This window comes from Geotrypetes seraphini, chromosome 7, assembly GCF_902459505.1.
Source record: "Geotrypetes seraphini chromosome 7, aGeoSer1.1, whole genome shotgun sequence".
Lineage (NCBI taxonomy): Eukaryota > Metazoa > Chordata > Amphibia > Gymnophiona > Dermophiidae > Geotrypetes > Geotrypetes seraphini.
Window position 1 is genome coordinate 193,299,942 of NC_047090.1, and position 23,611 is coordinate 193,323,552.

The following is a 23,611-nucleotide window of genomic DNA, read 5'->3' on the forward strand; positions in this document are numbered from 1 at the left end:
GCCAGTCTGTGTCTTCTCGCCAGTCCATCTCAGCGAGACACATGATGGTCCTCCTGGGCCACATGGCCTCTACAGTTCATGTGACACCCTTTGCCAGGCTCCATCTCAGAATTCCTCAGTGGACCCTAGCTTCTCAATGGACTCAAGTGTCAGACCCGTTGTCTCGACACATCATAGTCACTCCTGCTCTTCGGCGGTCTCTACTTTGGTGGATGACCTCTTCGAATCTATCCAGAGGTTTGCTGTTTCACACTCCTCCTCATCAGAAGGTTCTCACAACCGATTCCTCGACCTATGCCTGGGGGGCTCATCTGGATGGGCTTCGCACTCAGGGATTCTGGACCAGTGCAGACCGCCTCCATCAGATCAATCTTCTGGAGCTCAGAGCCATCTTCTATGCTCTTCAAGCTTTTCAACATCTGCTTCACGACATGGTGGTCCTCATCCGTACAGACAACCAGGTCGCCATGTATTATGTGAACAAACAGGGGGGCACGGGATCGGCCTCCCTCTGCCAGGAAGCTCTCAGAGTCTGGGATTGGGCGGTTCGCCACAATGCCTTCCTCAAAGCTGTCTACATTCAGGGGAGGGACAATGTCTTGGCAGACAACTTGAGTCGTCTCCTCCAGCCTCACGAATGGACTCTCCATTCCGACCCCCTTCATCAGGTCTTTGCACAATGGGGGACGCCTCCAATAGACCTCTTTGCGGCTCCCCACAACTTCAAACTGCCTCAGTTTTGCTCCAGGATCTACACTCCTCATCGTCTCGAGGCAGATGCCTTTCTGCTGGATTGGGGGAATCGATTTCTGTATGCGTTTCCTCCATTCCCTCTCATTCAAAAGACTCTGGTCAAGTTGAAATCAGACCATGCCACCATGATTTTAATAGCTCCTCGGTGGCCCAGGCAACCTTGGTTCTCCCTTCTACTTCAACTCAGCAGCAGGGACCCGGTCCTTCTCCCAGTGTTTCCTTCTCTGCTTACTCAACATCAAGGATCACTGCTTCATCCCAACCTGCAGTCTCTCCACCTGACAGCTTGGTTCCTCTCAACGTAACCCCTCACCAGTTTTCTCAAGTGGTGAGGGATGTCTTAGAGGCTTCCAGGAAGCCTTCTACTCGACAATGCTACTCCCAAAAGTGGACTAGATTCTCTTCCTGGTGTATTTCCAATTCCAAAGAGCCTCAGCGTGCTTCCCTCTCTTCTGTGTTGGACTATCTTCTACACCTGTCTCAGTCTGGTCTCAAGTCGACATCTATACGAGTCCACCTGAGTGCTATTGCGGCTTTCCATCAGCCTCTACAAGGGAAACCTCTCTCTTCTCATCCTGTGGTTTCCAGATTTATGAAAGGACTTTTTCATGTCAATCCTCCTCTCAAACCGCCTCCAGTGGTTTGGGATCTAAATGTTGTCCTTTCTCAGCTTATGAAACCCCCTTTTGAGCCTCTGAGCAAGGCTCCACTAAAGTTTCTCACTTGGAAAGTGGTTTTTCTGGTGGCCCTCACATCTGCTCGCAGGGTCAGTGAGCTTCAGGCCTTGGTGGCGGACCCACCTTTCACAGTATTTCATCATGACAAGGTGGTCCTCCGCACTCACCCGAAATTCCTGCCTAAAGTGGTCTCTGAATTTCACCTCAACCAATCCATTGTGCTTCCAGTGTTCTTTCCAAAGCCTCATTCTCATCCTGGAGAATCGGCTCTTCACACTATAGACTGTAAAAGTGCTTTGGCTTTCTACGTGGATCGCACCAAACCACACAGAACTGCGCCTCAACTTTTCGTCTCCTTTGATCCAAACAAGTTGGGACGACCTGTATCGAAGCGCACCATCTCCAACTGGATGGCGGCTTGTATCTCTTTCTGCTATGCCCAGGCTGGATTACCCCTTCCCTGTAAGGTCACAGCCCATAAGGTCAGAGCAATGGCAGCCTCTGTAGCCTTCCTCAGATCGACACCGATTGAGGAGATTTGTAGGGCTGTCACTTGGTCCTCGGTTCATACGTTCACCTCTCATTATTGTCTGGATACTTTCTCCAGACAGGATGGGCAGTTTGGCCAAACTGTGTTACAAAATTTGTTCTCCTAAGTTGCCAGCTCTCCCTCCATCCCATTGAGGTTAGCTTGGAGGTCACCCACTAGTGAGAATACCTGCCTGCTTGTCCTGGGATAAAGCAATGTTACTTACCGTAACAGTTGTTATCCAGGGACAGCAGGCAGCTATTCTCACGTCCCACCCACCTCCCCTGGGTTGGCTTCTCTGCTAGCTACCTGAACTGAGGAGACACGCCCGGAGCATCGGGCGGGAAGGCACTGGCGCATGCGCGGTGCGGGCATCTCGAAACTTCTGAGTTTCTTCAAGCAAGACATGCTTGCAAGATGTCCGTATCGGGGCTCTGTCGGATGACATCACCCACTAGTGAGAATAGCTGCCTGCTGTCCCTGGATAACAACTGTTACGGTAAGTAACATTGCTTTTCCGTCTTTCCTGTGTTGTTTTTGAAACATCCAGGTATGCCCATATTTTTTTCCCATAAAATAAAGATTTTGAAGATCTAAAGTACTGTTTCAGAAATGAGTTCAAGTCCTGTTGAAAAAGGAAATCAATAATGTAGCTCTCTCCGCTGTCTCAGAAATAGATTCTTTCAAAAAGGCAGATATATTTTCCATATCAATTTGTGGAGTTTGTTTAATTTCACCCTCTCTTAAGCTCCTGAAAATTTTTTGTAAATGGTGGAAGATAATAAATTTTATTCCATGGGGGTATATATTCAGAAGAATATTTAAAAATTTCCACCATATATTTTTTAAACATTTCGTATGAAGAAATTCCAGGAGTTTTTGGGAAATTTAGAATCCTTACATTCAACCGGCGATTAAAGTTTTCTATATTTTCTATTTTCCGTTGTAACATAGCACTGTCTTTTATCACTACGGTTCTATAAACTTGTAAAGTCTGGACTTCATTTTGTAATTTAATTATGGAATTTTTTGTTTCCGTATTTGTCTGTTCAAAAACCTTTGTAAAATTATCCATTTTCTTCCCCAAATTCTTTACCTCTTCTGAAGTCTTCCTGGTCGCTACATCCACTCTCTGGAGTGTTTACAAGATGACTCCTAAAGTGTCCTCTCTGTCAGGAGCCAAGTTCCCAGAGCTGGTCAACACCGGCAGAGGCTCTTCTGCTATGGATCCATCCTCCACGGAGACATCGGGGGCATCTCCGGCCACCGAGCTCTCGTGCTCCAGTGCGGCTGTCTCTGCCGGGCAGGGAGGCGGGACATCTGGTGCGGGCGAGAGAGAAATCTCATGCCCCAGCAGGGTTGAGCGCCTCTGACTCTCTCCCATTGCGGGGCTTAACTCGCTCGATCTTGAGACAAATGTTGCTAGGCATTGCTCGATCGTCTGTTGATTTAAGGGCGCCGATGGTGTTGAGGAGGAAAACACCCTCACCGTGCCCTTTCGCTTTGTATGCGGCATAATTGAACTCAGGTAAAAAAACTCCTCCTCTCAGCGTCCTAGCACAGCACCGCCATCTTGGCCACTCCCCCAGCTCGGACCCCAGACATAACTATTATTATTATTATATGTTTTCTTATGTTTGAAGAAAATTATTGAATATGGGAGAGGGAGGGGTATGGAATCTGAATTAGATTTTGATAGACTATTAAGTGATGTATTTAAGTATAAAATGATGTTATTTGCTGTTGCACTTATTGTAAGTTTTAATAATGAATAAATAATTTTTTTTTTTAAAAAGAAATATATTTTCAGTAGAGCTGAGCAATTAATGTGTTCACTTCAGCAGCAGTAAAAAAATTAACACCAGCATTAAGGTGGGTCAGGCAGGGCAGCTCCAGGGGTTCCACACGGGCTGGATGTCCTTCCCTCTCCTGTGCAAAACCCTCTTCCCTCATCTTTGAAATCCAAGGAAGTTGTTGGTGCAGCAGTGACTCAAAAACGCTGCCCATGTCCTCAGTGTGCCTTCCTCTGCCACAGCTGCTGAACCAGAAATGGGAAGTAACGCTACTTCCTGATTCCAGTTCAGCAGCCATGGCAGAGGAAGGAGCATGTGGGCAGCACTTTTTTTTTTAAAATAAATTATTTCATTTTTACAACTTACAACAAGTGTATCAGGAAATAACTTTTGAACTTGGAAACATCACTTGATTTTGTATCATACTCACTTTTGAATTGCTGCCACGCCAGTGATCCCCCTTAGATTTCAACGGTGAGGGAAATGGGCTTCGAATGGGGGGGGGGAAGACATCCCGCCTGTGGGGCACCCTGGAGTTGCCCTGCCTCTCTCACCCTAATGCTAGTATTTAATATTTGTTTTTTCCTTCCCAGAGAGCCCCCAGGGCTGTTGCTGCTGGGCCTCTCTACTCCCCTTCAGAACCGCTGCTAGTACTGCTAGTCCACTTTCTTCACTTCATAGCCATTGCTGAGCTCCCCTTTCCCCTCCCCACCAAGAGCCACCAAAGCAGCTGCCTGGTCCTCTGCCCTCCCTAAAAGAGCTGCTGCTGCTGCTGGGCCCTCATCCCACCAGAGAGTTGCCCCCCCCCCCGAGCAGCCACTGCTGCTACTGCCCCCCTCCTAGTGCTTTTGCTGGGACTTCCTCTAGTGCTACCAGCACCCCCCCCATGCTGCTGCTGCGCCCCTCCCAGAGCTGCTGCCTGACCCATACTAAATTTATTTCAATTCTTTTACTTTTTTTTTTTTTTTTTTTACATATTTATTGAAAATTTGGCATAGCAATACAATTAACATCAGAATATCAGTGCCATAAACAAGGTACAACATGTCTTAAATCATGCAATTAATTATGCAATTAAAAGTTTTAATTGATATATAGCCCTAATTTTTAGTAATGGTGTTTTCCAAATCTATAAATGTAATCTTATGTAGTCATCAAATTTTCTCTGATGGTATCTGTTAATAAGCTTCAGATTTCTCATATTTTTGTGTTACTGTGTCAATCTTCTTTTATAAAGCTTTGTAAAATGTAGCGTGGTCTGTGGCTTCAGTCCTTAGAAAAATTTCAGAGAACAGTTTTATCACCATGTCTGGTGAATGGAAATAGAACAGATAAAAGCAATCATCAAATGGACCAAAAGCTAAGTTTTACAGAGAATAGATATCCCTAACCAGTCTCCTCCTTCCCGCAACCTTCCCTTGAAAGGAAAAGATTACAGCAAAATACACTGAGAAAGTCCCATCATGGTGAAACTCTAGAGACATTAATAGATTCATTGTGAACTATAAGCTGAGAAACCAGAGAGGGGTAAGTTCTTATCTACCTTTGGGTAATCTTCGGAGATCAAACACCAAAAAAATGAACCAACCCCAAAACACCATACTATCATAATCCCCCCCCACACACACACACACATCATACATTCCAGAGAGTCCACCGTAATGCCTCCCTCTCTTCATGAGTAAAGTCTATCCAGGCAATTAAGCATCAAACTTCTGGCCCTGTGAGAGAGAGACTGAAAATAGCAATCCTAGGTCCCCTTAGAGGACCATTTAGTCTGCCTCTGTTCCAGCAACATGAGGGCATGCAAGCAAAGTCCAATAAGAAGGAGCTTCCTCCCCAACCCATGCCTCCAAAATAACTTACAAACCAGCATTCCTGCTTTCCTAAGCAAGAGATAGTGATATCGATTAAGTAACCAGAAGGCTTCATAGTAACATAGTAAATGACATAGAAACATGATGGCAGATAAAGGCCAAATGGCCCATCCACAGTAACCATTATCTCTTTCTCTCAGAGATCCCACGTGCCTATCCCAAGCCCTTTTGAATTCAGACACAGTTTCTGTCACTACCACCTCTTCTGGGAGACTGTTCCATGCATCTTTATTTATAACCCGCTTTTCCCAAAGCGGCTCATAAATATAAACACTTACACTAAAACAGATGCCTTAATGCCCATATTTCATATTGCAAAATATGCTCTTCAATAACTTCTTAAATCCATCAAGATTACATTGCATTCTGATATACAAGGGTAGAAGATTCCATTCCTGGGGTAGATTCCATCTACCACCCTTTCTGTAAAAAAGTGTTTCCTTAGATTACAAAATCCTGAGTGGAGTAGAATGAGTACAAGTGGATCGATTTTTCACTCTGTCAAAAATTACAAAGACTAGGGGACCCTCGATGAAGTTACAGGGAAGTACTCTTAAAACCAATAGGAGGAAATTTTTTTTCACTCAGAGAATAGTTAAGCTCTGGAACATAGTAACATAGTAGATGACGGCAGATAAAGACCCGAATGGTCCATCCAGTCTGCCCAACCTGATTCAATTTAAATTTTTAATTTTTTTTCTTAGCTATTTCTGGGCAAGAATCCAAAGCTCTACCCGGTACTGTGCTTGGGTTCCAACTTCCAAAATCTCTGTTAAGACTTACTCCAGCCCATCTACACCCTCCCAGCCATTGAAGCCCTCCCCTGCCCATCCTCCACCAAACGGCCATACACCGACACAGACCATGCAAGTCTGCCCAGTAACTGGCCTAGTTCAATATTTAATATTATTTTCTGATTCTAAATCTTCTGTGTTCATCCCACGCTTCTTTGAACTCAGTCACAGTTTTACTCTCCACCACCTCTCTCGGGAGCGCATTCCAGGCATCCACTACCCTCTCCGTAAAGTAGAATTTCCTAACATTGCCCCTGAATCTACTACCCCTCAACCTCAAATTATGTCCTCTGGTTTTACCATTTTCCTTTCTCTGGAAAAGATTTTGTTCTACGTTAATACCCTTCAAGTATTTGAACGTCTGAATCATATCTCCCCTGTCTCTCCTTTCCTCTAGGGTATACATATTCAGGGCTTCCAGTCTCTCCTCATACGTCTTCTGGCGCAAGCCTCCTATCATTTTCGTCGCCCTCGTCGTTGCCAGAGGATGTGGTAAGAGCGGATAGTGTAGCTGGTTTTAAGAAAGGTTTGGACAAGTTCTTGAAGGAAAAGTCCATAGTCTGTTATTGAGAAAGACACGGGGGAAGCCACTGCTTGCCCTGTATTGGTAGCATGGAATATTGCTACTCCTTGGGTTTTGACCAGGTACAAGTGACCTGGATTGGCCACCGTGAGAACAGACTACTGGGCTTGATGGACCATTGGTCTGACCCAATAAAGCTATTCTTATGTTCTTACTCTGGAGCCTATCACCTCTAACTTCATCCTATGCTATTTCAAATGAAAGAGATTCGACTCATGCGCATTTACATTACGTAGGTATTTAAATGTCTCTATCATATCTCCCCTCTCCCACCTTTCCTCCAAAGTATACAGATTGAGATCTTTAAGTCTGTCCCCATATGTCTTATTACGAAGACCACACACCATTTTAGAAGCCTTCCTCTGGACCAACTCAATCCTTTTTATATCTTTTTGAAGGTGCAGCTTCCAGAATTGTACACAATATTCTAAATGAAGTCTTGCCAGAGTCTTATACAGGGGCATCCTTTTTCCTACTGGCCATATCTCTCCCTATGCACCCTAGCATCCTTCTAGCTCTCGCCATCACTTTTTCAACCTATTTGGCCACCTTAAGATCATCACATACAGTCACACCCAAACCCCGCTCCTCTGTCTTACACATAAGTTCTTCACCTCCTAAAATATATCGTTCCTGTGGGTTTTACAGCCTAAATGCATGACCTTGCATTTCTTAGCATTCAATTTTGGCTGCCAAATTTCAGACCATTCTTCAAGCTTCACCAGGTCTTTCTTCATGTTGTTCACACCATCCGGGGTGTCTACTCTATTACAAATTTTGGTATCATCTGCAAAGAAGCAAATCTTACCTGACAGCCCTTCAGCAATATCGCTTATAAAAATGTTAAAAGAACAGGCCCAAGAACAGAACTTTGAGGCACACTACTGGTAACATCCATTTCCTCAGAGCAATCTCCATTAACCACTACCCTCTGTCGTCTTCCACTGAAGGAGGAGTGTGTGGCGCAGTGGTTGGATCTACAGCCTCAGCACCCTGGGGTTTTGGGTTCAAACCCCACACTACTCCTTGTGACCCTGGGCAAGTCACTCAGTCCTCCATAGCCCCAAGTATTTTAGATAGATTGTGAGCCCACCGGGACAGATAGAGAAAATGCTTGAGTATCTGATTGTAAAACCGCTTAGATAAATCTTGATAGGTGGTATATAAATACCTAATAAACTTGAAACTTGAATAATAAACTTAACCAGTTCTTAACCCAGCCCGTCACTTTGGAGCCCATTCCGAGGGCACTCAGTTTATGTATTAGACATCTGTGTGGAACACTGTCAAGGCTTTGCTAAAATCTGAATATGCAACGTCTAGCACACTTCTTCTATTCAATTCTCTGGTCACCCAGTCAAAGAAATTGATCAGATTTGTCTTACAAGACCTACCTCTAATGAATCCATGTTTCCTCCAGTCCTGTAATCCACCGGATTACAGAAACTTCACCATTCTCTGTTTTAATATCGTTTCCATTAATTTGGTTACCAAGAAGTTAATTCCCTACTTCTTCCTTACTTCCACATTTGAGGAGAGGGACTACATCTGCCCTTCTTCAGTCCTCCGGTACCACTCCCTAGAGAAGCATTGAAAAGGTCAGTCCACAGAGTCATCAGAACTTCCCTAAGTTCCTTCAGCACCCTCGGATGTACACCATCTGGCCCCATCGCTTTATCTACCTTTAATTTAGATAACTCCTCACAATCTCAACCCTCTGAAAATCGATCAGGGTCTACTATTCCTCCATCCCTATTTGCATTGTCTTCTGTGTTTCTGCTCCCAGTGCTGTTTTGGGTTTTTTTTGCATTTATTCTGCACATGTGGCCATCACTATCACTAGCGATGGGCACATGCAAATTTAGTGAGTCTTTGCTACTCTCTGCCAACCTCATTTGCATGCGCATTTTTTAGAGAATGACTCACCTTTTTTAATTGCTACTATAACAGCTGCGACAGCAGCCTGTCGTGGTTTTTTGAGAATCTAGCCCTAAATTCTGTAGACAGTCAACCCAACTTTTTTTTTTTTTTTTCTTTTGACCCTAACAGGATAGGGACAGACATCAATAAATGCACTGTACTTGGCTAGCAAACTGTCTTTCCTTTACTTATGCCTAAGCTGGACTGACTTTCATATCATGGCTCATGGTGTCAGAGCCACGGCAGCGTTGGTAGCCCAGTTGATGTTAACCTCCATAGAGAAGATTTGCAAAGCAATGGCATGTACATTAGAGAATGACACAGGGACAAATTTTACCCCATTCCTACGGGAACTCGTTTTCCTGTCCCCGCAAGTTCTTTTCATATCCTTTCCCCATTACTGCAAGCTCCGTCCTCATCTGCATAAGCCTCAAAAACTTTAAAATCATAAATGTTCAAGGCTTGTGTGTTAAGGCAGAGCTTACAGGAATAGGACAGGGACAAATTTGTCCCCGTGTCATTCTTTAATGTACATCCATCCACACATTCACATATCACTGCTGTCATTGACAAGATTCCTGACCTGACAAGTTTGGTTAATCTGTCCTTTGGAATTTATTCAGGATCTAGAATCCAATTCCTTGTTCTAGGCTCATTTATTCCTCTTTGTGTTCCATGCTGTTCAAAAAACACAAAGCCACACAGAAAACAAATACAGTGGTACCTTGGTTTGCGAGCTTGATGCGTTCCAGAAGCATGCTTGTAATCCAAAGTGCTCGTATATCAAAGCGAGTTTCCCCATAGGAAGTAATGGAAACTCGAATGATTCGTTCCACATCCCAAAAACAAGCCTGTGTCGTCTTATGGTCCAAATCATCTTTCTCTCTTTGTTTTCCCCATCCCTCCCTTTTTCTTTCTCACCTGGCAGCCAGGTGAGTAGGAGCAGGCTTTGCTACCTGGTGCCGCCTAGCCCTCCCCCCTCCAAGTGCGAACAGCATGCAGCCATTGTAGTCCAGCAGCAGCAGAGGGGGGGGGGGTCAGGGGCAGGGGGATGGCAGGCAGCACCGGCTGTTCTCCAGCAGTGCCTCCTGGGCGCCTTCACCCCCTCTCCTGCTGTAGCTTCTAATCGGCAGCAGACGGCATGGAGGAGGTGTGGCAGATCCCCCCTCACATCCGAATAAATCGAGAACGAGCGCCTGATGTGCAGTCTCACACCACGACACCGCAGAGGAAAAGTCACAGCAGGATCACAGTCTGGCACCGCATCCTTGGCTGGGAAAGTCATACTTGAACTGGGAAAGGGGAGGGAACTGTGCCCAGGCCCGACCAGTTCAGCTGCTTGTAGGAGTTTCTCGAGAGAGAGAGAGCGGAGAAGCTTTTGAGATTATCTGGCTTTGCCTGGGCTTTTTCTCTCTCTATCCTCTGCATGTGCATGCCTCCTGGAAACGGCGTGAAGGAGACCTGCAGAGCCGGCCCCCAGACTAGCGGAGTGGACGCCCACGTTGATCGAGTCAACGCTTGTTTTGAGAGTTAAAGTTTGCTCGAGTGTTTTGCTTGTCTTGCAAAACACTCACAAACCGCGTTACCCCCAAACCGAGGTTTGACTGTATCAGTAAGTGAAAAAATAAATTTGCTAGCTTGTTGCAACTGTGTTTTATGCCTTTTTATTTATAGCAGGGATTCCCATATGTGGGATTATTTTGTCCCACTTGTCCTCAGAGAATATGGTTACTGCTATACTCTGAGGACAGGGATGCTTGGTTGGTCATGTGGTAATCCGTCAGGGTTGTGGCTTGGGCAACGTCACAGAAGCTCCAAGCCCACTGCTATACTCTGGCTGTACTACAGGAAAACCAAAATTGTGTTTACTAAAGTTTCACAGTTCATGTCAGATGGGAAAAGAAAATCCAATTAACCCAATTCACACAGTTCTGGTTAGAACATCACTTTAGCAAACTGGCCCCAAACGTGGCCACCGTTACCAGTTTGATGTCTGTAGAACTGAGGCACAACAATAGTTCCACTTTAGGACTTTCCCACAAGGAAATGTGAGCATTCAAGTTTTCTTTCTTCAAAAGTTTCAATTTTAGTTTTGCTTTTAACAGCCTAAGCAGTTTGCAATAAAAAAAACAAACGTACAAGGGAGGTTAACCCAAATTCTTTAAAATGAAAGGGGAGACTAGGGTTGCATCATTTCAAAAAATAAAAAAAATGGGCTGAGGAAGGAAAAAATGTCAGAGGCCCAAGGTAAGCTGAAATCAAAATCTTAAGCTATTGGAAGGATTGCAGGAAACGGAATTTCACCTTTTGGTGGAACTCATTATGTTCAAAATGGAAAGATCAATAGCTATACAAAATGGAAATTATAAGGCCTTTTCTAAAATATGGGGGCCATTGACATCTTTTTGTGATGATTAAACACCAGTTATTTTATTGAAATATACACCATGAATAATAGGGAGGGGGAAGGGTTCTTATTTTACTGGGTATACTATTAATAATAACGGGAAGAGGGGTGGGTTATGGGTTTATATATATACAATTGTTCTTTTTCTTGATAGACTTACAAGTGATGTTTTCAAGAATATATATGATATTAAGTTGTACACTTGTTGAATGATTAAAAATGAATAAAGATTAAAAAAATAAAAAAAATCTTAAGCTATATGACAAAAGCATCTCTAAAGAGAGAATTTGGGGGCATTTGTTTCTCGTCTCATGTTCAATGGAAGAGAGTTCCACAGCATGGGAGCTATAACTGAGAAATCGTCTTGAATCATAAAATATCTGTCGATCGTAGCAATGTATATGGGATCCGAAATCTATCCAGAAAGGCTGGAGAATGGGCTCTTTGTACTTGAAAGGCAATGAACAGAATTTTGAATGTAATCCGATGTAAGATAGGCTACCAGTGTGCCTTCTTTAAGAGAGGAGTAACTCGGTCCTTTCCCTTTAGTTGCACACTTCAGACTCAGAAGGAAAACAAAACAGTTTCTTTTCACACATCTCAGGCTTTGCTTTTGCTGCAGCTGGTAACCAGCCTCAATTACCAGACAGCCTGAACAGGAAGAACAAAGGGCTCGATTTACGAACCTGCCCAATCGGGCCCGATCCAGGCAGGTCCGACAAATTCTTAAAACTAAAATATGCAAATGGGGGCGATCGGAGGAATGCCCCCATCTGCCGGCACGGATCGCTGTTGTGCGATCATCTGTAGATGATCTGCGCATGCCCATCTGAGCTTCGACCATTTTTTAAAAAATCTTTTTTTAAAATTATAGTTTCCCACTTTAAACCCTTGGGTTAAAACCACGGGCTCGCAGGGTGGGGAAGGGTAGGAGAGATTTGGGGAAGGGCAGAAGAAACCGGCGTTCAGGGCAGGCAGATCAGAGCTGAAAGGGCAGAGAGCAGGGCTTCAATAGAGCAGAAGAGTTGGAAAGACATTTTCGACTGGTCCCCAGCAGTCGCTTCTTGAGTTGATCGGCCAGCCCATTTCCTGTAGTATTGCGTGTTGCCATGAAAGGTCACGGCAGCTATTTTAGAAGGAGGCAGGAGTGAGAGGGCTGCGCTCCTGCCACAAAGATTTCCGCTGGACCACCAGGTACCTTAGTAGGGGGGGGGAGGTCATGAGGTCTGGAGAAAGATTAAAGGATCAGGGCCTGGAGAAGGGAGAGAACTTTGGCCATGGGTTGGGGAGAGGGGGTGTCAGGGGAGCGATGAGAGGTGCAGAGACCTGCAAGGGGTTGGAGAGGAGAAAAGCTACACTTTGTGGCTCTTTGTAAATCTCAGGTCATGATTTTGGATAAATTGGCGCTTTGCTGTAAAAAGTTGCATACCCCTGGTCTAGGTTCATTCATTATTTTCTCCCTGAAAGGAGACGTATATGGCATTAGCCTGCTCTTGCCTTGATGTCTAAGGACTGCAGGCAGTGACTAAATGACACAACATGTACATGAATGAATAACTGCTTCCATGTCTTGAACTTGTGCTTTTAGTCCATCTTTGTAGCGTAAGAATACATTCTCACTTGCCTTCATCCAACAAGAATGTGACCACTTGGTTTTATGTATATCTCCTCTAGCCAGGCTCAGGTGGCTTTTTCTCTTCCTTTCTCATTATGTGCATTCCTCCCCTGTGCTGCTTCTGCTTTCAGAACGTGGCCGTTTGCTTACTTTCGGGTCCAACAAATGCGGGCAGCTGGGAATCGGTGATTACAAGAAGCGGCTTGGTATTAACCTGCTTGGGGGACCTCTTGGTGGGAAGCAAGTCACTCGTGTCGCCTGTGGAGATGAGTTCACAATAGCAGCAACTGATGGTGAGGGCAGCACGTTTTGTAAGCTTTAATTGAGATCATTTTTTCTCACTCTGAAGAGCAGAGACCTCAGGAATGTGCCCACTCATTCACTCTTCCTGGCTTTCAGTGGCCGGTCCCTTAAATATAGCAATTGATTTCTCTCACCACAGACATTGGGCTCGATTCACTAACCCCCGAGTCTGTCACTGATCCGTTCCCGATTGCATGCAGGTCGACAAATTCACAAAAGGCCTGCAAGCAAATGGGGACGATTGTTGACACGTCCCCCACACACAGCCGGGAGAGTCAGTTTGTGGCAGGAGGGAGTTGGCATCCCTTCTGCCATATTCATGCGGGCGGGGAGGGCAGCGTCGGGTGGTGGCAGGAGGGAGTGAGCATCCCTCCTGCTATATGTGGATCGCTGGGGGGGGGGGCCCTTGCGTTTGTCGAGGGGGGCCCTCGGTCTTTTTTTGACAGGTCTGCCTGTCTTTTCATTTTTTTAATGGGGCAGATATTTTGCATGTGTTATACATGCAAAATATCTGTGCCATGGAAAAAAAATGAATAAAAAAGACAGGCGGTGAACAGGGTAACTTACCAAACCCTGCCCTTAGTTCAGGGGTGTCAAAGTCCCTCCTCGAGGGCCGCAATCCAGTCGGATTTTCAGGATTTCCCCAATAAATATGCATGAGATCTATTTGCATGCACTGCTTTCATTGTATGCTAATGTATCCTAATATGGGCTTAAAGGAGCCCTGAAACAGCCTCCTGGAATGTCACAGAGTGGAGAGAATTGCCTAGTTTAAAGGTCAGAGAGATCAAACTGCAGATGTTGTCTTTCAGGATTTCTTCAGGTTTAAAATATATAAAAATATGTTTATGTTTAATATACATTCACATTCATAATCACTCATGGGATCCCATCATCCATACACAACCAACACTCATGATAAGAACATAAGTAATGCCTCTGCCGGGTCAGACCAGGGGTCCATCGTGCCCAGCAGCCCGCTCCCGCAGCGGCCCTCCAAGTCCTTGACCTGAATTGTTTATGCCCTAATCCTGAAGTACCCTGTATAGTACCCCTCTATCTATACTCTGTATTCCCTTTCTCCTTCAAGAAGTCATCCAAACCCTTTCTGAAACCCATTATTGTATTCTGAACTATCACCTCTCCTGGAAGCGCATTCCAGGTATCCACCACCCTCTGAGTGAAGAAGAACTTTCTAGCATTCGTCTTGAATCTGTCTCCTTTCATTTTTTCTGAGTGTCCTCTTGTTTTTGATGTCCCTGCTAGCCTGAAGAATCTGTCCCTCTCCACCTTCTCTATACCTTTCATGATTTTATAGGTCTCTATCATGTCCCCTCTAAGTCTCCGCTTTTCCAGGGTAAAGAGCCCCAGCTTCTCCAGCCTTTCAGTATATGCAAGGTTTCCATGCCCTTAATCATTTTTGTTGCTCTTTTCTGGACCCTCTCGAGCATCACCATATCCTTCTTAAAGTGCGGCGACCAGTCATATTTTGTAATTCTTTAAAACATATAAAAGAAAGATTCTTCTCTACCCAGCATTGGAATGCCAGGACCATCTGTTGATACTTAGGCCATGAGGTTTCTCTTATCCAAACAAAGGACACTAGAAACCCAGGCCTTACATATCTTGCACACTATCCATTCCATTACAGCATTATAGTGCCCCCTACCAGCCAGCCAGTGCTACTACTCAGCAGTCCTGTCAAAAAACCTGCAGACCTATCGGTAACTCAGTTGCTGACAGGTCTGCAGCAGTCGGGTTTGCCAATTGTAAAACCTGATTCAAAATAGCCAAGCAATTGTTAGTGCAGGGGTGCCCACACTTTTTGGGCTTGCGAGCTACTTTTAAAATGACCAAGTCAAAATGATCTACCAACAATAAAATTTAAAAAAAAACCAAAACAAAGCACGCTGTACGCATAGAAAATGTTAATTATCATTCCTATTCCGGGGGGGTTTTCAAAGAGGTCAAGGCAGATGACTCTATGTACTGTGACCTCAGTAACAATTATACAAAAATAGACAAATATACCCCCCTCCCTTTTTACTAAACCACGAAAGCAGTTTTTAGCGCAGGGAGCTTTGCTGAATGCCCAGCGCAGCTCTTGACGTTCATAGGCTCCCTGCGCTAAAAACCGCTATTGCGGTTTAGTAAAAGGGGACCATAGTGCAAAATATAGACAGCAGATATAAATTCTCAAAACGGACACATTTTGATCACTAAATTGAAAATAAAATCATTTTTCCTAACTTTGTTGTTTGGTGATTTCATGAGTCTCTGGTTGCACTTTCTTCTTCTGACTGTGCATCCAATCTTTCTTCCATTCTTTCAGCCTCCTGTATGTTTCCTCTCCTCCAGACCTCATTCTCTCCCCCAACTTTTTCTTAAGAACATAAGCAATGCCTCCCGCTGGGTCAGACCTGGGGTCCATCGTGCCCAGCAGCCGCTCACGCGGCGGCCCAACAGGTCCAGGACCTGTGCAGTAATCCTCTGTCTATATCCTTCTATCCCCTTTTCCAGCAGGAAATTGTCCAATCCTGTCTTAAACCCTAGTACCGTACTCTGCCCTATTACATCCTCTGGAAGCGCATTCCAAGTGTCCACCACACGTTGCGTAAAGAAGAACTTCCTAGCATTCGTGTTGAATCTGTCCCCTTTCATTATCTTGTAAATCTCTATCATATCCCCTCTAAGTCTCCTCTTCTCCAGGAAAAAGAGACCCAGTTTCTCCAATCTCTCAGCGTATGAAAGGTTTTCCATCCCTTTAATCAGACGTGTCGCTCTCCTCTGAACTCTCTCGAGTAACACCATATCCTTCTTAAGGTACGGCGACCAGTATTGAGCGCAGTACTCAAGATGTGGACGCACCATCGCCTGATACAGCAGCAGGATAACTTCTTTCGTTCTGGTTGTAATACCCTTCTTGATATACCTAGCATTCTATTCGCTCTCTTAGCGGCCGCTGTACACTGTGCCGCCGGCTTCATTGTCATGTCCACCATTACCCCCAAGTGCCTTTCTTGGGTACTCTCATTCAGTAACATCCCTCCCATCGTGTAATTGTACCTCGGGTTTCTGCTTCCCACATGTAATACTTTACATTTCTCAACATTAAACTTCTCTGCCATCTCGTTGCCCATTCTCCTAGTTTGCTCAAGTCCCTTTGCAATTCTTCGCAGTCCTCTTTAGTCCGAGCTCCACTAAATAGTTTGGTGTCGTCCGCAAATTTTATTATCTCACACTTCGTCCCTGTTTCTAGATCATTTATGAATATATTAAATAGCAGTGGCCCAAGCACCGAGCCCTGCGGAACACCACTTGTGACCTTCCTCCAGTCCGAGTAGTGGCCCTTCACCCCTACCCTCTGTTTCTTACCCTCTAACTAGTTTCTGTCTCCCTGCCTCCCTTTCTTTCTATCTCCCTGCCCTCCCCCAAGCCACTCGGTTTGCCACCGCTGCCATTGGGGAACAGCCCCCAAGCCATCGCCGCCCCAAGCTGTCCCTGCAGAAGCGTCGCGCTGACCAGCATTCTGCTCCCCGACGTCAATTCTGACGTAGGAGAGGAAGTTCCGGGCCAACCAGGCATTTCTCTCCATTCCATCCAGCCTGAGCCCCATCGCTCCTTGATCCAGCATTTCCCTTCTGTGTCTGTCAGAATTACCATTCCACCTATTTTCCAACATCACCCTTCTTTGTGTCCATCTCACCTATATCCCTATCTCACCACTTTTTCAGAATCTTCATTTGTCTCTGTCCTTGTCTTTACCCCATGTTCACCATTTGCCCTTTCAATGTCTTCAATGCACTCTCTAAAGTTGAAAGGGGATAGATTCTGTACAAATGTAAGGAAGTTCTTCTTCACCCAGAGAGTGGTAGAAAGCTGGAACGGCCTTCCAGAGGCTGTTACAGGGGAAAACACCCTCCAAGGATTCAAGACAAAGTTAGACAAGTTTCTGTTGAACAAGAACGTGCGCTGGTAGGGCTAGTCTCAGTTAGGGTGCTGGTCTTAGACCAGAGGGCCGCCGCGTGAGCGGACTGCTGGGCATGAAGGACCACTGGTCTGACTCAGCAGTGGCAATTCTTATGTTCTTATATTTATCTCCCCCCCCCCTTTTCCAGCATTACTTCTGTGTCTCTGTTTCACCTCCTGTTTTTCAGCACTACCTCCCTTCAGCATTGCTCCATCTGTATCCCTATCAACTCTCCATTTCAGTATTATTCCCTCTGTGTGCCAATCTAGCCTCTTTCAGCATTGCCTTCCTCTGTAAATCCATGTAACCCCTTTTCAGGATTTCTCCCTCTGTGTTAAACCACCACCACCCCTGCTTTCAGCATGTCCCCTCTGTATCTCTATCCTTATTCAGTAGGTCCTGCTTAACCTTTCTCTTCTTTGTATCACTAACTCCATTTTCAGCTTTCCCCCCTTTTCCTGTAGCCAGAATCTTTCCATCCTCCCTCCACTCCGGTTCAGCCCGGTATGAAATATTTCCTTTTGTTTCCCTCCCCTCTCTCTTTCTCTCTATCGTTCTCTTCCCTCACCCATGAGCCTTGCATCTGGCCCTCTCCCTTCCACCTGCATCCAGCCATACACCCTGCCCTGCGGCCCTCTTCAGCAACTTGTCAGCAACAGTGTTCAAGATAGGCTGCTGACATCGAGGCCTTCCCTCTGCGAGTCCCGCCTTTGTGGAAAAAGGAAGTTGAAACAAGCGGGATTCGCAGAGGGTAGGCCCCGACGTCAGAAGCTTGTGTCGATCGCTGCTGTTGACGAGTTGCCAAAGAGAGCCGCGGAGCAGGGGGTGTGGCCGGATGCAGGTAGAAGGGAGAGGGCCAGATAGGAAAGCTGCTGGAAGAGGTAGAAGCTCCGGAGCATGACACCGACCCCGGCCAAGATGATTTCTTTTTCAGGCTCCTGCCGCCGCCACAGCCCCCCCTTCCCCCCAAAATGACAAAAACCAGACTAAAGTGGATGCCCGGAGGTGGTGTCTTTGACGTTGGGGAGAGGAAGGCTGATCGGCCCGGTAGATCGGGACGGCAACACGAGTCTATCACGGAACCCGGGATGGGCTCCGCGATCAACTCACGTTGCCTTCCTGATCTACCGGTCGATCGCAATCGACGTATTGGGCACCCCTGTGTTAGTGAATCAATCGCCTGGCTATTTTGCATGGGGTTTTACAAATTTGCATGGGAGGATCGGGATCGGATTGCTGCAGGCGTTAGTGAATGGGATTGGAGGGAAATCTGGTCGTAAAGGGCTCACAAACTGATCGGTACACGATCGGTTTGCTTTGTGAATCTAGCCCATTGTATGCACAGGAAGGGTCTTAATAAGGGGAAATCAAGTTGAAGTGTGGTTGAAAACAGTGATTGAAATCAAAAAGGCTTGGGATAAACACAGGGGATCCCTATCTGGCTTAAAGATGTAGAGCATTTACACTCACATGAAAACTTAAATTAGTTTTCATATTTTAAAGGGGAAAAAAGCATAGAAAGGGGTAGACAACACGGAGCATAAGTTACAACCAACAAGGAGTTACAGGTACAACCCCGCCTACCCATCTGGGCGGACTGAATGGGCCATATTGTCTTTATCTGCTCCAAACAAGACATGAGTGGAACTGTGCACAATCTGATTTCAACTACTAGTAAAAAAAATTGTTTTTATATAGAAAGAGGACATCGGTGAAATTCATGTTCACTGGCACTCTTCATCAGAATGACAAACTGAAGCCAAAAGGCTGTAGTTCTCAATGTGTAATCACATCATTTGACGACTCTTATAAATTTTGCAACATAACATAGTAGATGACAGCAGATAAAGACCCGAATGGTCCATCCAGTCTGCCCAACTTGATTCAATTTAAATTTTTTACATTTTTTTTCTTCTTAGCTATTTCTGGGCAAGAATCCAAAGCTTTACCCTGTACTGTGCTCGGGTTCCAACTGCCGAAACCTCTGTTAAGACTTACTCCAGCCCATCTACACCCTCCCAGCCATTGAAGCCATCCCCAGCCCATCCTCCACCAAACGGCCATATACAGACACAGACAGTGCAAGTCTGCCCAGTACTGGCCTTAGTTCAATATTTAATATTATTTTTTGATTCTAGATCCTCTGTGTTCATCCCATGCTTCTTTGAACTAAGTCACCGTTTTCCTCTCCACCACCTCTCTCGGGAGCGCATTCCAGGCATCCACTACCCTCTCCGTAAAGTAGAATTTCCTAACATTGCTCTTGAATCTACCACCCCTCAACCTCAAATTATATCCTCTGGTTTTACCATTTTCCTTTCTCTGTAAAAGATTTGTTCTACGCTAATACCCTTCAAGTATTTGAACGTCTGAATCATCTCTCCCCTGTCCCTTCTTTCCTCTAGGGTATACATATTCAGGGCTTACAGTCTCTCCTCATACTGGTGCAAGCCTCCTATCATTTTCGTCGCCCTCCTCTGGATTGCTTCAAGTCTTCTTATGTCCTTTGCCAGATACGGTCTCCAAAACTGAACACAATACTCCAAGTGGGGCCTTACCAATGACCTGTACAGAGGCATCAACACCTTCTACTGACTACGCCTCTCTTTATACAGCCCAGCATCCTTCTGGCAGCAGCCACTGCTTTGTCACACTGTTTTTTCTCCTTTAGATCTTCGGACACTATCACCCAAGGTCCCTCTCTCCTCCCAGCATATACGGTTCCTTCCGATTATTAATCCCCAAATGCATTACTCTGCATTTCTTTGCATTGAATTTTAGTTGATAGGCATTAGACCATTCCTCTAACTTTTGCAGATCCTTTTTCATATTTTCCACTCCCTCTTCGGTGTCTAATTTGTTACAAATCTTGGTATCATCTGCAAAAAGGCACACTTTTCCTTCTAACCCTTCAGCATTGTCACTCACAAACATATTGAACAGGATTGGCCCCAGCACCAAACCCTGAGGGACTCCACTTTCACCTTTCCTTCCTCTGAGCGACTTCCATTAATCACCACCCTCTGTCCGACAGCCAGTTTCTAACCCAGTTCACCACTTTGGGTCCTAATTTCAGCCCTTCAAGTTTGTTCAACAGCCTCCTATGAGGAACTGTATCAAAGGCTTTGCTGAAATCCAAGTAAATTACATCTAGCATATGTCCTCGATCCAGCTCTCTGGTCACCCAATCAAAAAATTCAATCAGGTTCGTTTGGCACAATTTACCTTTTGTAAAGCCATGTTGCCTCGGATCCTGTAACCCATTAGATTCAAGGAAGTACACTATCCTTTCTTTCAGCAACACTTCCATTATTTTTCCAACAACCGAAGTGAGGCTCACCGGCCTGTAGTTTCCCGCTTCATCTCTGTGACCACTTTTGTGAATAGGGACCACATCCGCTCTCCTCCAGTCCCCGGGAACCACTTCCGTCTCCAGAGATTTGTTGAACAAGTTTTTAATAGGACTCGCCAGAACCTTTCTGAGCTCCCTTAGTATCCTGGGATGGATCCCGTCTGATCCCATTGCTTTGTCCACCACCTTCAGTTTTTCAAGTTGTTCATAAACACTTTCCTCCGTGAATGGCGCAGAATCTATTCCATTTTCTCGTGTAACTTTGCCAGACAATCTCGGTCCTTCTCCAGGATTTTCTTCTGTGAACACAGAACAGAAGTATTTGTTTAGCACATTTGCTTTTTCCTCATCACTCTCCACATTCGGTTCCCAGCATCTTTTAGTTTAGCAATTCCATTTTTCATGTTCCTCCTTTCAGTAACATATCCGAAAAAATTTTTGACTCCCTTTTTTACATTTTTAGCCATTTGTTCTTCCGCCTGTGCTTTCGCCAGATGTATCTCTCTCTTGGCTTCTTTCAGTTTCACCCTGTAGTCCTTTCTGCACTCCTCTTCTTGGTTTTTTTTAATATTTCACGAACGCCAACTCTTTCGCCTTTATTTTCTCTGCCACTAGTTTGGAGAACCATATCGGTTACAATTTCAAGGTGCTAAGGCAACTGCTCTAATCACTAGGCCACTCCTCTACTTCTGAAGTGAGATAAAAATTGGGAAAGAAGAAAACAGGGAGGAAGAAAAGGTAAAATTGGTTTTGGTTCAGAAATTAGACTGAACTGTCAAATATTTGAAAAGTAGAGATGAGAAACCCATACATATATGACTCAATGTCTGATGTACTTTTCTCCCCTCTCAGATAATCACATCTTTGCCTGGGGCAATGGTGGGAATGGGCGTCTTGCAATGACCCCGTCAGAAAGACCTCACAGCTCTGATATCTGTACCTCATGGCCTCGACCCATCTTTGGCTCTTTACATCATGTTCCGGATCTGTCATGCCATGGCTGGCACACCATCCTCATTGTGGGTGAGTCAGAAATTGAAATGTTGCTACCATTTAAATTAGGTGGTGATCTAGATTTCGAATGGCAAGAAGGCCTCAGTCTGTCTCATAAAACTCAGAGTCCAGTGGAGACCTCAATCTGCCAGTCCTGCCAGGTTTCTTTTGCTTCTAGTAGTTATCACAAACTACTAGTTTCCATGGTTTCTAGATCAATGTAAGTACCCTGTAAACGCCTGCACTGCCAGATCTAGCAGCAAAGCTGGCACTACAATCCAGGACCTACAGATTAAAGACAAACAAAGAAAAATCAGAATCCTGGTCCAACCTCTGGTGTACCCCAAGGCTCTCCACTCTCTCTAACACTTTTCCCTCCTTTGGTACCTGCTTGGACAAACTAGGCATAACATCATCATCCTCCTGCCTTTTGACCAACCAACCCTCTCTGTAACAGACATAGAAACATAGAAGATGACAGCAGAAAAGGGCTACAGCTCATCAAGTCTGCCCACTCTGCTTACCCACCCCCTGTCTATGCCCTAATGACCCAATTTCCTTATCTTGGCCCTCGTAGGGATCCCACATGGGTATCCCATTTATTCTTAAAGTCTGGCACGCTGTCTGCCTCGATCACCTGCATTGGAAGCTTGTTCCAATGATCAACCACTCTCTCTGTGAAGAAATACACAGAACATTAGAAACAGTGGAAAAATGGATGAAAAAACACAAACGAAAGCTGAACCCAGACAAAACAAAATTCCTACTTCTCGAAAAGGACAAAACCCCCAACCATAACAATCTTAGAAATAAACTCTATCACATACCCCATTCAACCCATCCTAAAACTACTAGGAGTGATGAAAGACAGATGCTGTACTATGCAACTACAAATCAATAAAACAGTCTCCGAAATCTAGGGCGGGCTGACCGTGTCGGCCCTTAATACTGAGGACCCAAAGGCAGAGTTCCCCCTTACTGCAACTTCCACCCTGTTAAACTTGGGAAATGTATGTAGAGTGGACCAAGTTGCCGCCCTACAAATCTCCTCAGGAGAGATGACTATAGCTTCGGCCTACGATGAAGCCACGCTTCTGGTTGAATTTACTTTAACAGAAACGGGACTGTTTCCCACAGATAATGTAGGCTGACAAAATGGCCTTATGTATCTATCTAGAAATCATGCTTGGAAGCTGGCGCACCTCACCGTGCTGAATGAGATAGCACAAACAGATGGTCAGAGAGCCTAAACTCATTAGTGACCTCAAGATATTGAAGAAGTACTCTTCTCACATCCAACTTTTTTCTAGACTTCTTGATTGACATGAAATGCCAAAACCACCTTTGGCAGAAAAAGAAGGAATGGTGCATAGAGATACTCCAGAGTCAGAGATTTTAAGGAAAGGCTCTCTACAAGAAAGAGCCTGAAACTCCAAGACTCATGTTGCCAAGGTTACAGCTACCAGAAAAACCATCTTGAGCATCAAATCCAGGAGCAACGCTTCTTCTAGTGGCTCGAATGGAGCTTTGGCGAGACCCACATTAAGATCCCACAAAGGGAACAGGCTCTTGACTTTTGGTCTGATGCGAAGAGCACCCTTCAGAAATCTGGCTATATCTAGATGAGACACTAGAGTAGATCTGCGGTCCCAAACCCTGAAACAGGAGAGCCGTGCAACTTGAACCTAAAGGGAAGCTACAGTAAAACCTCTTGTCAAGGCTATCTTGAAGGAAACACTACTATGGAGCAATGGTATCAAGTCCCTTTCTTACAAGAAGTAACCAAAAAAGCGGACTGAATAACTCTTTGTTATAGAATGAAGCCCTCAGATACCTGTGCTGCAGTGTGATTCTTTAAAGCAGCTTAATACAGGTCGGCACTTTGTCTTTCATTGGGCATTCAAACCAGTTTTTTAAGTGTTTTTGCAATGCTTATAAAACTAATTATATTAGGTATTCAAGCCAAAAAACTACTAGCGACACTTATCTTTTTTTATCCGAACTAACATAACCAGGCAAAGGAGAAGCCAGACACCATTCATTCA

At 45.0% G+C, this 23,611-nt stretch overlaps 1 protein-coding gene across 3 annotated transcripts in view; it reads left to right on the forward strand.

Annotated features, from left to right (window-relative positions):
• Nucleotides 1-23,611, forward strand: part of NEK9 (NIMA related kinase 9) — a 335,370-nt gene that overhangs the window by 263,161 nt on the left and 48,598 nt on the right. For all 3 annotated transcript variants that reach the window (XM_033951413.1, XM_033951412.1, XM_033951411.1), the window contains exons 16-17: nucleotides 13,080-13,241; nucleotides 21,426-21,596. In XM_033951413.1, the coding sequence (XP_033807304.1) occupies nucleotides 13,080-13,241; nucleotides 21,426-21,596 (333 nt within the window). The remainder of the gene's footprint in view (nucleotides 1-13,079; nucleotides 13,242-21,425; nucleotides 21,597-23,611) is intronic.